Below are 20,405 nucleotides of genomic sequence, written 5' to 3'. Positions count from 1 at the left end.
AAAATTGGCCAAACTAGGACAAACCTAAGAATTATGTGGAAAAATGTGAGGTTTGACAAGAAAATCCGACAACCTCATTGAAGCAAATCTTGAACCAACACAAAACAATTCAAATCCCTTTCATATGAGTGATCAACCACCACGGGCCTGTTTGGATTGAGGGGAGAGAGTGGAAGAGTGGAGGGGAGTAGAGTAAAGTTAGCTGAAAATATACTAATTTTGGACCAATTCTACTCTATTTCCCCTCCCTTCTCCTCAATCCAAACGGACCACAAGATCAAATGTAAATCAAATGAGATATTGTGAATACAAGAAGACTTCCTCAAACTTACAAAAAAAATTAGCTAAATATGGAAAAGTTTCACCTAGAATTAACTTCAATCAAATCTTGGTCAAACAATTTCGAACTTATGCGATTTTTATATCTTTGGAAAGCTCGTGCAAAGAGTCTAATTTTCAAGGGCCTTAGACAACCAAATTCCAAAAATGAACATAAAAATACCAAAGACAATGCAACCTCAAAACATGTGCAAACCGACAGATTCTTGCACCTGTAACTTTTCAAAACAAAAGACTTTTCTCCCGAACCAAAGCACAAACAGAAATTTGGTATCGCAAGCTTTCCAGTGACATCTAGTTCACACAATTCAAAGCTTGGGAAGTCCTATAAACAAGTGCGCCAACTTGTATAAAGTAGAATGAAAGTTATAACTTTCTAAGGCCATAACTTTTGATCTATACCTTTGATAGATGCATATTTGGTATCACTGGAAATCTAATTTTATAAAACTTCCGACATAATCTTGTTTGCGCAGTTTGCAGACCATGAAGACCACCAAAAAGACCATCAAAGTTAGGAACAAAACTGAAAACTAGCCAAAACTTACATGTGAGGTTCAAAAGCGGACATTTGAATTTACATTATTTAGAAGCTTGAAAAGTATATTTTTTGATAAGTACAAGTAAATTTTATTGTAAAGAAGAATTTCTCAAATGCAAGCACCCTTAAAGAATTACAAGCAGACAACAATTGTACTAAAAGACACCTTGACAATCGAAGTAAAATATTCAAGAAGGATCACACTTCGTTCTCAAAAGCCCCTTAATTCCTTTCTCTCCATATAATCCACATGATACAATGCAATGTAGGGGCGTGCAAAAAACAGAATGGACGAACCAAAACCACCTAAACCGAATTTAATTTTTCAATTTTTTTCGGTTCGGTCTTAGTTTTAGTGAAAATTATACCGAACCAAATTGAAACCGACCGATATATATTATTATAGGCAAAATACATTTAGTAAATGTATGGTACCTTAGGGGTTAAAGCGCATGTTTTTCAAGTTCTTGTACCACGTTCTAACCTTCAGAATAGCTTTTTTCATTTTTTAAGTTTCTATTATCAAAACAACATCATTTTGGGTTTCATTAAAACTAAACTTCTAAAACCCTAGCATTTCCCCTCATTTGTTTTCAACTTTTCCTTCACTCATCCTCTCTTCAACTGCCCCTTCCCCTCTCTCTCTCCTTCACTCATCCCTAACCTATTTCTTTAGCCACCATCTTCATCTTTTAGATGAGACACCATTGGAGATCAGAAGAAGTGCTACCACTCTTTTTGCTTGGATTTAGTTTGCTAGGTTTATATTTTGAGTTTGTTCGTTGTTTCTTTTCTCTGGATCAATATCTTTATTTTTTCTTTGTTTGCTTTCTTAGAAATAGATGAGATAAGGAAACTGAAAAAACTAACCTCACTGACTGTTGTTTTCATGGCTTGGTGTCTTGTGGTTTCATTTTTTGTCTTAGTCAGTATCGGTTTTGAATTTGACAAAACCAAGGCTTTCGATTCAAGGAAACATGGAACCTTCACACTGATCGAAACCGACCGATTACAACCCTAATGCAATGTGTTTGCCACACAACCCTATTATGGTAACGCCCAAACACCTCTTCATTACCTAATCTAGCATAACCCAAAGAAATCCAAAAACCGTTAATGCAAAAAGACCGCAACGCCCGAGCAATAGGGCAATGCAACAAGTGGAGGAGCTTGGATAGAAAGATCAATTTAAGTTAAATCCAAATAATTAAAATATAACACCAGATGACAGACAATAATCAATAATGAGTTGATTATTATTGACTACGATACTGTGGTTTGAAACACCTAACCCTAGATTCATCTAAATACAATATTTGGACCTCAAGGGATTCAGATTAACACTTGAGATTTTTACAAAAGTTTCTTGCATGCTTCCTACATAGAAATTTCATTTCATTCACATAATTTGTACAAACACCCCTTAGATGAATTACAAAAGAAAAAAGGCAGACCCAACTGCACATTAATGCTATGGTATCTAAACTAGAATTAGAACTACATAATGTTACAACCAACAGCAAAAATTACAATTGAAGCAGCTCATGTTGTGGATTCACCTTCCTTCCTCAGCAACTCCTGCAGAAAAATCAACTCAAATAAATATCCATTTGATACTTTATTCAAGCATCTCCAGGTATTTCATATAAAATACATATGGAACGCTCACATTGGCAAGCTTTATGGTTTGTTATCGCACAAGGCCAAGACACTAGAACTACCAGCCTTTTTTTTTTTTTTTTTATATATTCAATTGTTCAACAAGTGGGAAGGGAGGATTTGAACCCTCCCTAGCTCTCCTTAAAACATGACCAGGCAATTCAATTGTTACAAGCCTTTATTTATTCTATTATACTATAAATATATATATATATATATATATATATATATATATATATAAAGGTTCTTCCCTGTCTTTGCTCAAAAATTGCTTGTCAAATTTTCCCAAATTTCAAAGTAAAAAACAGAGGAGGAAGGGGGGAGGAAGGGCTGTAGGGGAACTTCCGTGTTGGTCTTTCCTCTCCTTCCAAGCCTGAATCACAAATCTCTAAAATTTCCACTATACTTATTTTAAACAAGCTGGCCTGCCTTCTTATTTCTAGATAATAATTCTAGCAAATATAATCCTCCAATCGGATTCCGGAAAGAATGAAGTCTAGAAAATAAACTTGGATTTGAAGCAATTCAGTGACTTTCCTTCCACTAGCTTCTTTCACAATCCAAACTGAGCCTTAAGAAATTAAAGGATAAGAGGCATCAAGATTGAATGTTACAGACTTGGCTGGATTGGTAATAGTTCTCAAAATATCCCAATAGCCATCCCTATTGGTTGGAGCCTTGGGATGAGCAGTAGACACAAACATCTTGGGTTCGATACTTTTTTTTTTTTTTTTTTTTGATCAGTAATAAAAGTAATATTATTGATGAAATAAAGGAAAGGAAAAATAAAAGGTGTTCATGATGATGAACACAGAAAAGTAAAAACAGAAAACAAATAGAAAATAAATCAAGAGGCTATTATAAGAGAAGAAATGAACTCTATAAGAGAGGAAGAGAGGAACAATTCGTAAAACCCCAGCATTGAGACCAATAAAAAAAGACCATGCTAGCACAAATCTTTTAACTCAACCAACATCTTCTCAATGTCCTCAAACTTCAATAACCACTAGGAGTTTCCCTGAATTACCTGATACACTGTTCTGGCCGGTGGGGTCATGTATCCATGGTTTACTTCCCAATGGTGGGTCCAAAGGGCTCTACCTTGGTGAGGTTCCATATCATGAAATAAAATAAATAAATAAAAGAGAGAGAGAGAGAGAGAGAGAGAGAGAGAGAGAGAGAGAGAAAATGATGCCATTAATGTTAGGATGACACTATTGTAGCTTTTCTTTAACCTATCCCAAGCAGACGTAAAGCTGAAGCCATGTGCCTCCGATGTAGTATGATTCCCTCAACACGTACCTTCTAGTCAGGGTGGTGGATCCCCTTAGGTGTTCTTTATTACTTGTATAGCTCCATATTGAGGCCATGTGCTAAGACAGGAAAAAATGGCTTCCTCTTATGACTTCTAATGCATTTAGGTTTCAATGGGATCAGACAACTGTATAGATGATTTTTTCAACATCAGTGAAGAAATCTCCTATTAAGGAAATTACCTGAGTGTTTGCCAATCCAAACTAATTAACCTAAATTTAATTGTCATAGAACTTAGTAGCATCCTAGTGAGTGTGTATGCTCACCTAATAACTTAGCCAATGCTCGTTCACCAAACACAATGCATAACAGAAAATGCAATCATATGTACTTTACCGATTTGGTAGCAGCAATTGACAAGCGTTGCCTTTCTTTCTTTTCACGAAAGCATTCCCCACACCAGCTAGAGAAATCTTTTTGATACTTCTTCATCTCTCTGAAGACCGAACTGTGTAGGGATAATGCAAACTCCAGATTATATAAAAAGAATGACGAAACTAGAGGAAATAAGATTCCAGCAGCTACTAATATTTTTACTACATAACAGAAAAGAAAAGTGTACTAAAGAAATTTGCATGCAAATAGGTGCACACAATAAAGTTAGGCCAAGTATCAGTTTAATAGAGAGGGCAAAGTATGCAAAATTAAAGCACTTTGATGCGGGAGATGCAAGAAAATTATTATTTAATATTATTTATGTTTGCAAGTCAATTGTATTTTTATGTTTTAGGTCTTATTAGTTTATTGGGTTATTAGTATTTTAATTTAGAAGTAAGGGTATTTTTGTAATAAGGCAATTAGGGTTTCCTAGCCAATTAGAACTAGGGTTTAGTAATCCTTTATAAGCAACCTATTGTACCTCTTGAGGAGTTAGTTGATATTTTGATGAATGAAAACAATGGCCGTTTGGTCTTTCTTTGGTCTAGTGCTGACTCCAGGTCTAACCTAGGTGCTAACTCCTAGCGGTTCCCCCGCTTGGTGCTGACTCCAAGCAAGGCCTAAGTGCTGGCTCCTAGGTCATATCTTTTATTTTACCATTGTTTCAATTTTGTTCTGGTTGTTCTGTGTCAATTTTGGTATCAGAGCAAACACCGATCCGTTTGAAGCATCATCGCAAGTCAATCCAGAACCAGACAAAAAAAAAAAAAAACCTTTCACTGTATATTTTCCACCACAAGAAATCCAGCCACCACACCACCTTCAAAATCCCTTCACGACATCTCTGCCAAACCACATCAGAAAACCATCTCTCAATACCCACACGTATCAAGCCACCAGAAGGTTACCCATCAACCAAAGCCCTTTGACCCAACAACCGACAAACCCCATCTGTCAATCTTGGCCACCGTTTAAGCACCACACCAGCTGCCAGAAAAGCCAGCCACCACAACCCACAAACCACAAACCAAAAAAAAAAAAAAGAAAGAAAGAACCCACGCAAGCCATTAGCCACCAGCCAAGACCCACAAATCAACCCTCAGCCACCGCAGCCCATCAGCCACCGCCGCCAACACCATCTTTGCCCCTGACCACCTCCGCTGAGGACATCAGCCACCGCCAATGCAAGACCCGAGACAGGCAGCTGCCATTCCGCTGCAGTCTTCCCCGTCTTGTGCCGCCACAGTCGTCGACCACTAGCACCGCCGTCCATCGCCGAGCCGATTATCTCGTCTCTTTTAGTTTCTATGGTTTTCTTTTTAAGTCTGTACTTGAGTTTCTTTTAAAGTCCTTCATTTGAGTTTCTTAAGTCTGTGTCTGTAGTTCTTAACGCAGCAGTGCATTTTATTATTTTGCACCCCAAAAAAAAGAAAAAAAAAAAAAAAGAAAAGAAGAAGAAGTTAAGTGTTGTTGTTGCCAGCCCATTGCACGTATGGGCCCTTAAGTTGTTTTCCACAAACCCTTTGTGCAAACAAACCCACTCGCTGGAGGAGCCAAGCCTGTGATTGTAGTGCAGTTATTTGGCCACTAACAAGGAGACTGTGATTGTAGTGCAGTTATTTGGCCACTAACAAGGAGAATCACAGCAGCTATTTGTTGAAGCACTATTTTAGAGAATCATGGTAGTATTAGAAGCACTGTATTTTGATGGTTATGAAACTTATTCACAAGATTTTATCAACTGGATGAATGGGATAGAGCAATTCTTTGAGCAAGCAAATTTTGCAGATAACAAAAAGGTTAGGTATGCCAAGTCGAAGTTAATAGGTAAAGCACAAAGATTTTGGGAGAATCTTGAATATTTCCGCTATATGGATTATGAACCTGCCATTAGTGTGTGGGAAGATATGAAAGAAAAGCTTTGTGATGAGTATTTATCACCATACTATCGAGCTAAGTATCTACCCCAATCTTAGTGTGGTACTTTTCAAGTTGAAGCAAATACAATGAATTCTCATCCTCATCCCATTTCATGTCCTCAGCGCACTTTTGAACAATCTACCAAGTAAGTAACGGAATTAACTGTAAAGCTCATGAAAGATATTCAAGACAAGATTGCTCAGATGAAGCAAAGGAAGACTCAACCCGATTCAATTGGGGAACCAAGGATAATTGATCACAATGAACTTATTGCTACCCCCATAGAAGACAACATTGATGGTGATATCTTGGTCGTGGAAAATCCTCCAGCAACACCAAAGCCTAATGTTGACACAGATGTACATGCCTCGACAAGTGTTGCTTTAACATGCGTGCAAGGAAATGAATCTATTGAAGAGCAGCAAGGTGAAAAGATGGTGCCTAAAGAGAGTATTATGTTAGAGGGTGCACATGATGTGAAAGTTGAAGTTGTTGAATGTGCTTCTAATCAACCCTCCACAGTCCTTGAAGATCTACATCTTAGTGAAGTCGAAGAGGTTAAAACCACAGTGTTTCCTATGGTTCATAAGGTTCAAGAAGAGATTATATTGATTCCACACATTGATTTTGTAATTCCAAATGAGTTTGATGTGGTGGAATTCAAGGTTTTTCTTTTCCCTGTGCTCCCTAAGGTGATTTCAGACTTGAAGCAAGTGTTATTTGACAGCATCCTATTCCTTCAATGCTTTAAAACTCGAGGTCGAGTTTTCTCCAACCAGAGGAGAATGATGTGGGAGATGCAAGAAAATTATTATTTAATATTATTTATGTTTGCAAGTCAATTGTATTTTTATGTTTTAGGTCCTATTAGTTTATTGGGTTATCAGTATTTTAATTTAGAAGTAAGGGTATTTTTGTAATAAGGCAATTAGGGTTTCCTAGCCAATTAGAACTAGGGTTTAGTAATCCTTTATAAGCAACCTATTGTACCCCTTGGGAAGTTAGTTGATATTTTGATAAATGAAAACAATGGCTCTTTGTTCTTTCTTTGATCTAGTGCTAACTCCAGGTCTACCCTCGGTGCTGACTCCTAGTAGTTCCCCCGCTTGATGCTGACTCCAAGCAAGGCCTAGGTGCTGAATCCTAGGTCATATCTTTTATTTTACCATTGTTTCAATTTTGTTCTGGTTGTCCTGCGTCACACTTTCAAGTCATTTTCAGGAAATAGTTCAACTATATAACAATTTCATCTCACTAAAGGAAATAAGAAGCTCAAAAGTCAAAATAAATGAGACAACCGCATATGAACTCCAAAGTACATCCATATTCCTTTAACCAAATATAAACTTGCATGTGCAATCCATCAATTTATAATATTTGTCAATTGCATGTTAGCTATCCAAATCTCTCCCCCCCCCCAAAAAAAAAAAAAAGGAATGTAGTTAATAGAAAAATGGTACTGTACATGAGCACTGTCCCACCCATGAACTCTAAACTCTAAAGTACATCCATATTCCTTTAACCAAATAAACTTGCATGTGCAATCCATCAACTTTATCCCCCACCCCCCCCCCCCCCCAAAAAAAAAAAAGGTTTACAAGAAAGGAATGTAGTTAATAGAAAAATGGTACTGTACATGAGCACTGTCCCACCCATGAAAGCTTGAGCTCATTATATACACATCAAATCATATTTGGTGAAATTTTTTTCTTATAAGTTGGTGCAAAATTAAATTTTTAATATTTCATGTTATGCTGAGAAGACCAGATGCCTTATTTGGTGAAGGATCACTCCTTTAGGTAAAGTTCCCAAAATTGGGATAAGGAACTTAGAGAGAGAGAGAGAGAAAGAAGAATCCTGAAAATGAACTCCTTTCCTACAATTTAAAATGTCTCTAAGAATCCCCTTCATGTCTAACATGTCTCCTACAGGTGTTCAAGATTGAAACTAAAAATAAATAAAAGATAAGTGTCCCACCTGTGTCCCACAATTTTTCAAAAAAAAAAAAAGAAATGGCAGGGACACAGGTGCATAAAAGTGTCCCGAACATGTCTCATTTCCGACACAGGTACAACATCCCAAACATAGTGTTTGTGTACTTCCTAGGTTTCAGCTGTTGTCATTGGTATTTTAAGGGTTTTGGATTTATGAGTTTGCATGAATTTTGTTTGCTAGTTTGGGTGGTGGATTTTGGGTTTTAGCCATGTGGTCTTATGGGTTCTCATGAATTTTGTTTCGCAGTTTGGGTGGTGGACGGGTTTAGGTTGGTCATTAGTGGTGAATTTTTTTAGGGTTGGGGATTTGAGGGTTTTGGCCGTGGTTGCTGGTGGGGGTGGTCTTATGAGTTTTCTAGATTTTTTTTTTTTTTTTTTTGGTATGGAAATTTGGGTGGTGGATGTATGGGTTTCAGCCGTGGTCACTAGTGGTGGTGGCCTTTGGAAATTTGGGTTGTTAGTGATGCAAATTTTTTGCATAGAACTTGAAATTAAAAAAAAAAATATTGGGAAAATAACTTACAAAAATAATAATAATATTGAGGAAATATTGTTGTCAAATGTTGGGGGAATATTCTAATAATAAATTATTATTTAATGGGAAAAGTGAATTCTAAACCAAACACAATTTCATCCAGCATAGTTAAGGTTTAGTAAAAGTTTGAGCATAATACCTATTTTTAAGCAAAATTCATTATGCCAAAAATCAAAATGTAAATACAATAGAATTACCAATCGCAGCCTGTGTTCCTGGCTCAGCACAAGTCACAAATGAGAACTGAAAGTTCAGAAAACACTAAATGATCATGTAACAAAGTAACCAAAAAAAAAGAAAAAGAAAAAAAAAAGAACAAAAGTAATAAAATTGGTGTTCAAATGCTAATATATCTTAATCAAGATCAATTGATCACTCGCAGCCTGTGTTCCTGGCTCAGCACAAGTCACAAATGAGAACAGAAAGTTCAGAAAACACTAAATGATCATGTAACAAAGTAACCAAAAAAAAACAAACAAACAAACAAACAAACAAAGTAATAAAATCGGTGTTCAAATGCTAATATATTTTAATCAAGATCAATTGATCACTACACACATGATTCGAAGGTAGATTCACTTTTCTATAAGTCTGAAGTTAGAACTGACAAGAACTTCATAAAAGAGCACAGCTGGTTATAAATGTAGAAAGAGTAGAAAGAACCTTCTGCACCACAGAAGTAGGTTGATACGATGACCAGATGTTGTGGCTCTAGCACCATGGCGGTGGCGACCACGATGAAGCACAGCTCGCCCCGGGACATGGGAATAATCGAAGATCTCCTGCTTTTGAATAACATACTCCATCAGAAAACTGTACAAGCAATCGTATATAGAATTTTTTTATCACACAATAAAGTCTACATGAAAGAAATTCACTAGATAAAAAGTATAAGATTATCAATGTCTTAAATATGAGATGCCATGATAGCTGATGAAAAGGTACAAGCATTCAATGCGATACAAACAGATAGTAATGTTTACTAGAAGACAAATTCCCTATTGCTACATTGAAGTTTCTTGTTTACCTAAAACTCTTCCCAGGAATTTATGGTCAGTTTGGATGTTTAAAAAAGGAGAGGGAGTAGAGTAGAGGGAGTAGAGTAGAGGAAGAAAGAGTAATTCAATTACCTTGTTTGGAAGTTTTTTAAGAAATAAGGGGGAAGGGTTTGGAGGGGTTTCAACTACCTCTAACCCCTCATTTTTAATTCCCTCAAATTGGAGAGATTTGGAGGGAGAGTAGAGTAGATAAATTATGAACCAAATGAATTCCCTAATTTACCCTTTCTAAATTAACAAAATTACAAACTGATTATATAAATAATCTTTGTTTATTTCTTGAGAAAATTTAACACTACAAATGACAAATCTTCCTAGTGCTTTCTTACAAACCAAACACAATTTCTACTAAATTTAGTATCTTTACAGTTTCTATCCAATATTTTCTCAGCAACCAAACAAAATAGAGAAACCCAAAACCGAATACTACACCAAGTCTCCAATTGCATAGATCCAAAGATCCAATACCCAAATCCATAAACTAACATTTATGGATTTCAAAGCGGACACCCAGTAACTCATCAGCCTCTCCTCCGAATTCCCTGTGGGATTCGAGAACCGAGCCAAGCGAGTGAGGATCTCCAACGCGACTTGGCTTTTGCCCTCTGAAATGTTGGTCGTAGCATCGATTATACACAATTTCGAGCAAGCTGAACTCGTCGAAGCGACCGACGATAAAAACGAGGACGAAGAAGACAAAGTTGGCGAGAGCGAGATTGGTGGCTTCTGACTCGTCGGACTAATCAGGTTTTGAATCGTCTCGGACCACTCGTTGTTAGCGTTGGTAATCACCAAAACGGCGTCGTTTTCAATGTGATGAGGACGACGTCGTTTGTGTGAACGTTGAGATGGAGTAGAGAGTGGGCGAGCTTGGAGACCTGGAGCTTGAGTTGGCAGAAGGTTAGGGTTTCACCGAAATCGGCGTCGATGAGAGCGAGGCCGTGTGGGGGAAGAAGAGGAGTTTTGGAAGAGGAAAGAGGTGAGAGAGAGGTTGGGATTGGTGGGGAGGTGAATCGGTGGTCTTGGGGATGTGTAGGTTTGGGTTTTGGGGTTGAAGGTGGCTGCTGCCATGGGTGTTTGGGGAATGAGAAACTGTGGGAATTGTTTGTTTCTCAGGAAAGTTGAGGAAATTGGAGGAGGTATTTGATTTTTTATTATAATTTTTCTTGAGGTAATAAAAATTATTTTATTATATTTAATAGTAGTTTTATTAATTTATTAGTGGTATTTGACGGAATGAGAATGTTGATTAAATAATTATTTAATTTAACAAATTAATCATAGACCAATGTTACAAGTCTATTTTCAAATAGGGGTAAATTTGTCTATTTAAATCATTTCTTCTCCTCTCTCTCCTAATTTTTAAAACATTCAAACAAGAGGAAGGGCTAATCACTCCCTTCCCCCTTACTAATTTTAAAAACATCCAAACAAGGTGGAGGATAATCATTCCCCTCTACTCTCCTCCCTCTCTAAACTTCCAAACAGGCCAATTATTGTTGCCAATATATTTTGCCAGGACATTGCAAACTGAGTTTAAGGTGTGTTTACACCAGGAGACCACATGGTGCAGAACAACATGGAGGTTATGTTACAAATGCCAAAAAAGTGAAAACAATGATATCATCCCTTTTAGCATAGAAGACAATTCTAAGTGATGCTGCTATGTTGGTTTATTTAATTTTGATGCTAGTAATGACAATTGACAATAGTTCTATCATCATCATGAGATTCGTAAGAAGTTTCCAACTCCTTTCATAGTTGTCTTCTCTTCAAAGCCTCGATTTGTATGTTTCATAAGCTACAATATCTAATTCTTAGTGATGAGTACCAAGTCAAAATATGTTATGTTATTTAAATTGTTCATATAATACTTATCATCTATTATCCAAAGTTTGTTTCAAAGAATGAAAAACAAAGAGAAACCTGGACCACATAAAAGGTACAAGACTGGAACAAGAACATCACAGCCAAGTATGCTAAAGATTTTCAGAACCCAAGGCATTATTGAAAGGGATACCCCATAGATCTCCACAAGACGGAGAGCAAATTGAGACTAGTGCTGCATGTTCATCCTTGGTAGGACTTAAGACTGATGCATTAATAGAAATAAGAAAAGACATGCAAACCTTTTGGACATTGCAGACTACATGTTTATCTTATACCTTTGTGACTGCACCTAAAAGCTGCTTTTGAAAACAAAGTTCAACATCCAACACTCCAAGTTGGATTTGCAAAATTTAGGATCTCAGGAAAAATCCCAATCATTGAAAAAATCTTAAAAGATGAATAAAGTTTAAATGTCAAAAAATTTAGATTAATTCATTCTGTTCACGTTTACATTGAAATGCAATTTAGTTCAAATATTGTTCCAGGTCCTTGAGAATCATTGGTGCAGAACAATGAACAAAAAATTAATGCAGGAAAAAAAATAAAAACAAAAAGGGTAGAACCTATGAGTCAACACCAAATGGTCAAAGGAAAAAAAAATAAACAGAAGGAAGAACATGGGAGTTGGAACCTAGAATTGTCCAGAGTCAGTGCAAAATATGAAGAGAAGGATTGAAATCCAAACATCAGCACTAAGTGCTGGAAGAAAAATTCCAGCCAAAATGTATTAATCCATGACCAACCATCTACAATCTTTTCAACCTTTTTTACTCATGCTAGTGCCCCCATAAATTCTTGGATTTCTTTGCAATACTAGATTGACCATAATTTTTTTTTTGTGGTATTTATAGTGAATTCTAGGGCCTTTAAAAGGAAACAAAATAGCTTCATAACCAAGTAAGGAAAGGATATAACCATTATCACTTAAATTAAATACAAAATAAAAGTGAATAAAATTAAATCCTAAAAAAGTCTCAGCATCCACCAGCATCGATTAGCATTAGTTATGATCAATCCGGTCCAACAGAATCCATCAGCAACAATCAGTCAACAGGTATATCTAGTGTCTGCAACAACTCTCATAGGTGGGAGAAACTCAACCCCCTCAAGTGTAGTTTATGGCAACACTAGATGGATTGCAGGTCTGGGACTGCCAATGTAATGAGGTTATGAAGTGGACTGGCAATGAGCTAAGCTAAGCTAGGCTTGGATCCTGTTTGGGGTTTGATGAGGGCTGACCAGGTTGGGTTTATGAGGGAATTGGGCTTGGGTGGGGTTGGGCAGGCTGAAAGGCCTGGCTGGGTTTTTTTTAAAAGGGTTGAGGCAGGCTCAAGGACTAGGGGCTTTTTAACTAAGAAGCACCAGTACGGAAACAGGTATGGATACAGGTACGACATAGCGACACGGCATTTTTTGAAAAATTAGCCGTTATTAGCCCTTACCTAGGAAGCACGGGTATGCCACCCAAATGAAGCGTCTGTGCTTCCTAGCTTTTTAAATGGCTGATAAAAATTCTGAGGCAGCAACATGATACAGCAGCAGTTAAGTGTGTGCAATAAAATCAGCTTGATCGTTAACTGCTACAATTTTGAGAAGATAAACATACTTTAGTAGAAGGCATTTTTATAATTTTGCAAGACGAGGATTCTAACTTCTAGAAGATATCTTTTGACACTATCTAATACAGAAGAGAAAAGGCCAATGGGGTTGATGCGCAAGTACACGAAGCATACCCAAGAGAACTGTATTAGAAAAAAGAAAACAAGGAAAACTAAAATAAAGAATCAATCAAGAGAGTTAAGTTATCAAAGCATCCAAAGTGCAAAGAAAAGCTGCTTTAAGATTGAGAATTACAACATTCAACCCCATTAAAAATGTAGCCATTCCTTCCCATCCAAAGGCACTGCAACAAGCACAAGGAGAAGCTTGTGGACCTGCCAAGTTCTATTGCCATGGATAATTCTATCTCCTACTTACTGACAGTACTCTTCATTTTTCAGGGAAAAAATTTTGAAGGAAATTGCAGCTGCTTGAACTGAAGTGTCACGTACACTTTTTGAAATTTTATTGATTTAATTTTTTTTTTATAGATAATCAGAGTAATATTATTATGAAAAGAGAAAGGAAAAATACAAGTTGTGCATGATGATGAACACAGGATAACATAACAAACAACAAAGAAAAATAAATCAAGAGGCTATTCTAAGAGAAAACATCAGAAAGAGAGGAACACTTTTTGAAATTTTATTGATAAGAGGATGAACCTAATAAGTATACAGGTTTCACATAATGGAATCCCCATAAGTATTAAAATTGAATTTTACCAAGAAACCTACAAAAAAACATGGACACTCTACATTGCCAAGCTCATTAGACCACTCTACAATTTATGCAAAAAACAAAAACATAAAAATCAACGAAAGAGTAGATAACTCAATGCCATTAAAGGTAAATGCATTTCTAAACCTAAACCATTAATATAAGGCAAAGGGGCTGCACTCCAAATTGTACTGTTTTTTAGGTCTTCCAAACATTCCTTGTCAACAAAAAATAAAGAAACACACCAACAACCATCCTTGGCAGCACCCATTAAACCTATATTTTACAAAAACAAAAGACCAAAGTCCAAAGGTCACTAGAAACCATGCAATGAAGTAACAAGTGATCAACAGAACCAACCCCACCACCCACCCCCCCCCCAAAAAAAAAAAAAAAAAATCAACCAACTTGAGTGACCAATCATGACAGGCAGTACAAAATCTAAGATTCCAATAATACCCCATCTCTGCAAAATCCAAACAAGAATGTACAAAGGCATCTTGATCCACATGAGTCACAAATAAATCAGTAAATAATTCTTTAGGGATGGTATCCACACACCATACCATGCCAAAAATGCACCTTTTTAACATCAACTAAAAAAACTTTTTTTTGTTAATGCAATTTTATTAATAGAGGAAAAAACTTTGTTCATGATGCACAAAGGATCAAAAAAATAAATAAACATCAAGTAGAAGGTCTAAGAGAAACTAGGAACTCAAAAATGAATGAACATTGAATTGAACCCTAAAACTAGGACCAATGTTCATTCCAAACAATCCAACATCAGATAACTCAGCACAAAGTTCCAAACATCCAAGCCATGTTTCCTGAACCAATTTCTCCAACAGAACAATAAATGCAACAGACTCCAGCATGTCCCAGTGAATCCCAAACATCTAAAGCACACAGCCTGAAAAACTCTTTTAACCTAAACTCTTTTAACCTTCCCAAATACTTCTTCAAAGAATGAGCCACTTTACGATATTTGAGATTCACTCTTCCCCGTATTTTACCTCAATAACATGGCTCCAATAGTGCTTCCCTTTTCATAAGATACACAAGACCCCAATTAAGAAGACTCGCCTTGTTCTTTCAATTCCCTTAACTCTCTCCCCTTCCCCTTCTTTTTATCATCTCTTTATACATTAAACAACCATTGTTTTCACCCCCAAAACCATTATATTATATTCTTATATCAGATTATATTGCTAGCAACTCTAAGCTTATTAAAGGTATCCTTTTTTCAAACTTGACAAATGACAGGGCTATCTTCCATCAATTAAGAGCAAGTTTGGTACACTAAATGAAAATTACAATAGGAATAGTAATCTTTATTAATGGAAAAAATAGATGTTGTAATCGAATAACTATTCCTATTCATGCATTTGGTTTTAAAATTAGTTGTTACATATGGAAAGTTTGTATTTTTGGAAATATACTAATTTCAAAAAGTTGTTATACCTACTAAGGAATGGCTATTACAGCCCTTTAAGAGAGGAATAGCTATACCTCAATTTAAAGAATAGCTATTACAAAGAATAATTATTCACTTCAATAAAGATGCAACCAAATAACCGAATAGTTATTACACATATCCATTCCATTATGGGATCTATTACTGCATACTGAACATGCCCTAAGTACGAGAGCTCTAAGATGTCTTGCACCAACTACCTGAAAAGGTGGTGTATAACTCCATCCATAGAAATGGGTTCACCTTGAAAATCATGACACCACAAACTTGGAAACTGAACAACCACACTTATTAAAATTGACTGGACTCTACTCATGATTACTAGGGAACCAGGGAAAAAAAAAAAAAAAAACTAACAAGAAAAGGTACATTATCCCTTACTTTCTTCCCTTTCCATTCTGTTCTTGATTACAACAAAAGGGTTTAATTGCTTTAAAGCACTTTTATTTTATTTTTACTTCTATATAATCTAGAATTGCATTAACATATTGAGGCATTAGATAGAAATAACATATGAATATAACCAACATTTATAAACAAAGGCATCTGAGTTAGAATTGACGCAGGGTAAGATAGCTGCCTATTTCTTGAATTTGGCTGAGTGGATGATACAAAACCACAAAGCAATCAACAATCTCATTTCCATTCAACATTGAAGCACCTGCTATCAACATGTGCCAATAACTATACATCATCCAGACTAGAATTCAAGGATTTTAGTAAAAACCAACATTTATAAATAAATAGCATCAGAGTTAGTACAACCGCAAGGTAGTTGCCTATTTCTTCAATTTGGCTGAGTGGCTGATACATTTAAATATTAATAAATAAATAAAAATCAACAATTTCATTCCCATTTAATGTCGTAGCACCTGCTAAACATGTGCCAATAACTTCATTCATTATCCACACCAGAATTCAAGGATTTCAGTAAATTATACATTAGAAAACAAGTGACAAAGAAAATCTACAGCTAAAAACAACATATTTACAAAAAAATAACTTGAAAAGAATATTGTTGGGATGTTGACTATTGGCACACTGTTTATATGACCCAAAACCAATATGTATCTTAATAATAAGATTCATGGTTATAACAGAGGGAGAGAGAAGCTTTTGCCCTAAAATTGATAAATTAACAAACTAGGGAGTTAGCTCTGCCTTACAAGAAATTCAGTTGATATTAATACATCTTAAAGACTAACATACCTCTGATTGACTTCCTGTGTTTACATGCTTATCACATCGGGTGCCCCGAAAAAACAATTCTCCCCCAGAAAATTGCTTTCCCAAGCACACATTCAAAGTTACTTCTGAGTCATCAACATGAAAGCCTACAAATGTGACATTATTTATATTTAGATTCCATTTGTTTCAACAAAAAATGAAATCAAGGAAAAGAAGTGCTTCAATGCTATTGGATATATACTATTCTAGCATTGTTCAATTGACATTTTAAAAGGATGTTGAAATTCTTTACAAGGATGATTTGTGCACAACCAACATCAGCGCAGAGTTTGAAATCTCATTATTAAACATTAAAGAAAGCTGTATGACACTAGCATATCCTTGCTGATGCTATGCTTAAAGACCTCTAGTATTATGGTCCTATAAGCTATTACACATATTACTTGGGGGTATAAAAACCGGTAACATAAATATACATCTGCAGAAGCATTAATGTCAAAGAAATGCATCAGCATAGCACCTACCCAAGTCAACATCCCTATCTTTACCATATTCAACAACAAATCCATGATGAGAATCCAAAGTTGATCCACCAACTTCTTGAAAGAACACTGCATTCATAATAAATAAATAAAAAGTTAGCCACAGCTTACTGGTCATCCAGTGAATTAATGAAATTGGCATCTTCACCATGAGCAAGCATTCATCACCTTTAGATATAGGACGAATATACCCCTCCATAAGCTTGTCCAGCATGGTTTCAAGACCAAAATCATCTAGAACAGCACCATACTTATTCATCGTATTTGGTCGCATGATTCGGAATTTTGCTTCATTAACCCACTTTTCGAAATTCTCCACCTAGGTAATCAAAACACAACACTAAAGAGTTTAAAAAAAAAAAAAAATTAAAAAATATATATATAAATTAGGATAGGTTAGATAAACCACAACAGATGACCAAGAAAATGATAGAAAATACCTCAGATAACAATAATTCACAGAAGCGTGGCTGAATCATTTCAAATGTAAACACCCCGGGTGAGGGTTCAGACATTATACTTCTAAAGCTTTCCTCTGAATTATCATTGATTGCTTTCAGAAATGATGGAACAAAGAACGTTTGAGGGTGCATTGTGTATATCTCTCTATGTAAAGGCTGCATAAGTACAGTTAGCAACAGTAAGTCTCCATTCCTTCAAAAGGACAATAATTGGAGAGCAAGGAAGATTTTGCACCAAATTGTCATTTTACTTCAGCAAATTTAAAGATAAAAAATCCAACATTCATTCTTTGGAAAGCCATATACACCCATGAGAGCAATAACCCAATATGTATAAATGCTAAACAATATAATTGGTTTTTCTATTCAAAAGAAAGTATTTATTAGGAAACTATAACAAGTGATCATTGTCAAACACTCATACATATATTCTGTAGCACAAAATTTCAATATAGAAAAAAAAAAATCATAAACCTCACACTCCCAATTATTCTTAAAACTAGACCAACCAATTGAGAGAAACCATTAAGTCACAAAACAAATAAACAAATACGTAAATAAGAATTATGCTTGATACCTGATAATTTGAAATTATCTTCTGCCTGTATTCCCTATGTTTCTGAACCTGATCATGGCAAAAGAAAAACCATCATAAAGCTTTTTCTGATGATTAAGGTGATCTATTCAAAAGTAAAGATTTTGTCCTCTTTTTTTGGGAAGGGGGAATAAGTCTTAGGAAATGAGTTAATCAAAAATTAAGTAAATGCACAAATCATATGAATTACAATGCTTTCAATGTCCAGTATACAATGTGAAAGTTGCTTTACAAATTTTTTGCACTTCACCAAGAGAAATTTTTAAAAGCCTGAATCCAAAGCATAAATTTTCATTCCCAAGGAAAAATAGCTTGGAATTATTTTACTAAGATTTGCATTTATCTAAAACTGATATATGTCACCATGACCTCATTGATATAAATGAAAGGACAAAGTTTTCCATCAAACCAGTTTGGAGGAATCTCCCCCAACCCAGTATGTGGCGAATCATTAAGCCGTCCACGTGTCAGACAAGTCACATGACTGGATAAATAGGTCATGTGACTAAAAACACACATGAATAGTTTTATGAATCACCACATAGTTGGTTGGAGGAAAATTCCTTCAAACCAATTTGGGAAGTAAACTTTTTCCTAAATAAACAGCAGCACCAATTAAATACAGCATGGCAGTCTGTCTACTACTGCCCAAAGATCCATTAGCAAGAATGACTTTATTTAAAAATATATAATAATAAAAAAACACCTTTTCCTATTTTCTAATGTGAATGTTGAGAGATTTTTGACCAACTAATTATTCCCTCGAATGTGTGTAGTTCCCACTTCTCACATGCACCAGGTAATTACAACAACCTCTTTCCCCCCCCCCCCCCACACACACACACACACAAAGATCCAATCTTTTTTCCTTTTTGCTTGATTAGAAATTATAAAAAATAAAAAAAAAAACCAACTGAATTTTCTCAATACCATGAAACAGATATACTAAAATTAGCTCAACTCAAACTTCCCAGATTCATTACAACCACTTTAAAATTCAAGTGATGCATCATCATCAATCATAACCGAGCATTGAACATTCATATATCTATCCCAATTGTAAACTTCTCTCAAAAGATTATAATGCAAAAAATGCCACAGCTCACTCACAAACCAGTGTAACATTTCTCACTCAGTAATCACCAATTGAAGAACGTAAGGGCATTTCAGTCATTTCACGTACAAAACACTTGCCCGTTACAAAACCCTAGATTAGAGTAAACTGAAATTTCCTTTCTCTTCCATACAAACCACAGAGAAATACAAGAAGAAAGAGAAAGAAAAAACGTAAACACATAAACATACTCTGTTTCGCTCTCCATGAGGCAAGTACTTGAGCAGAATGTCCTTCATGAACTTGACCTTATCGTCTCGAGGCAAGGCTAGCATCGTAGGAGGCAAGTACCGCTCCAACGAGCTGAAGATCGAGGGACTGAAATCCAATTGCAAGTCCTCGTAGCTATCGGGCTTGTGGTCCTTGTTCGGATTCAACCTCAGCCTCTGGCTTGTGCTCTGGTTCGACGCCACAATCGCCAAGCGGTTCAAGTCGGAAGCCACTGCAACGCCATTTCCGCCTCCCGATACCGGCGACGGACCTTGAACTTCTCGGCGATCGGCGGCGGGGAGCGACATGGTTTGCGAAGAAGAGAAAGAAAATTGAAAAACGCTAATGGAGGAGCATTGGGATTTTTTTTTAAGGTGAATTAGGCTTTTGTTGGAGGAGAATTAGGGTTTCGATGTGGAGGAGGACGTGAAGGAGTGACTTGTGGTGTGGTTCATTTCATTGCCGTTGTAAAAAAATTTAGGGTTTTTGGATGGCAACGTTGGCAAGTTTGAGAAGACGTGTAGTGTACTAAAGTACTTAAAGTTAGGCCATTTTAGGGCTGATTCGGCTCAACGGGAAAACTGAAATTTGACCTACTTGCAACAGTTTTTATTTTTACTTATTTTGTATGCAAAATTAGGCTTTACCATTCAAACTATACCCCAGATTACAATTTATATTCTGAACTTTTCAAATATACGTTCTGCGCCCTAAACTATAACTTTTATTACACATTGTATCCTAACGTTAAGTTTGCCTTTAACTTGAATGAAAAAGCATAACATCACATAAAAAGATATAATTGCCCTCTTCTCAATTACTTAAAAAACAAAAGAAAAATTACACTTTATTACCCTAAACTATACTCTAT

The 20,405-nt window shown here is 35.9% G+C and overlaps 1 protein-coding gene across 2 annotated transcripts; it reads right to left on the bottom strand.

Annotated features, from left to right (window-relative positions):
• Positions 1-2,110: 2,110 nt before the first annotated feature.
• On the bottom strand, positions 2,111-20,084 carry LOC126701804 (2-oxoglutarate and iron-dependent oxygenase domain-containing protein CP2). Of its 2 annotated transcripts, none has more exons than XM_050400177.1 (9): positions 19,516-20,084; positions 18,193-18,240; positions 17,595-17,771; positions 17,323-17,473; positions 17,137-17,223; positions 16,634-16,758; positions 9,344-9,465; positions 4,190-4,301; positions 2,111-2,458 (listed from the first exon to the last, which is right to left on the bottom strand). In XM_050400177.1, exons 1-9 carry the CDS (start codon positions 19,840-19,842, stop codon positions 2,423-2,425), a joined length of 1,185 nt encoding a protein of 394 aa, XP_050256134.1. In that variant the 5' UTR covers positions 19,843-20,084; the 3' UTR covers positions 2,111-2,422. The 2 variants fall into 2 exon arrangements, with proteins under 2 accessions (XP_050256134.1, XP_050256135.1); XM_050400178.1 differs by having other exon boundaries at positions 9,344-9,462; positions 19,516-20,082.
• Positions 20,085-20,405: the final 321 nt, after the last annotated feature.

The sequence above is a fragment of the Quercus robur genome, chromosome 10 (genome assembly GCF_932294415.1).
Source record: "Quercus robur chromosome 10, dhQueRobu3.1, whole genome shotgun sequence".
In the NCBI taxonomy this organism is placed as follows: domain Eukaryota; kingdom Viridiplantae; phylum Streptophyta; class Magnoliopsida; order Fagales; family Fagaceae; genus Quercus; species Quercus robur.
Note: the sequence above shows the minus strand (reverse complement) of the source record. Positions and strands in the feature narration are given on the sequence as shown.

What these genes read in the sequence shown, in the direction of transcription:
- LOC126701804 (XM_050400177.1), bottom strand. Translation starts at nt 19,842, where the DNA reads ATGTCGCTCCCCGCCGCCGATCGCCGAGAAGTTCAAGGTCCGTCGCCG. An exon ending in AGATAATTTCAAATTATCAG is followed by an intron (nt 17,772 to 18,192) that starts GTATCAAGCATA and finishes GTACTTATGCAG; the next exon opens with CCTTTACATAGAGAGATATA. An exon ending in ACACAGGAAGTCAATCAGAG is followed by an intron (nt 9,466 to 16,633) that starts GTATGTTAGTCT and finishes GTTATTCAAAAG; the next exon opens with CAGGAGATCTTCGATTATTC.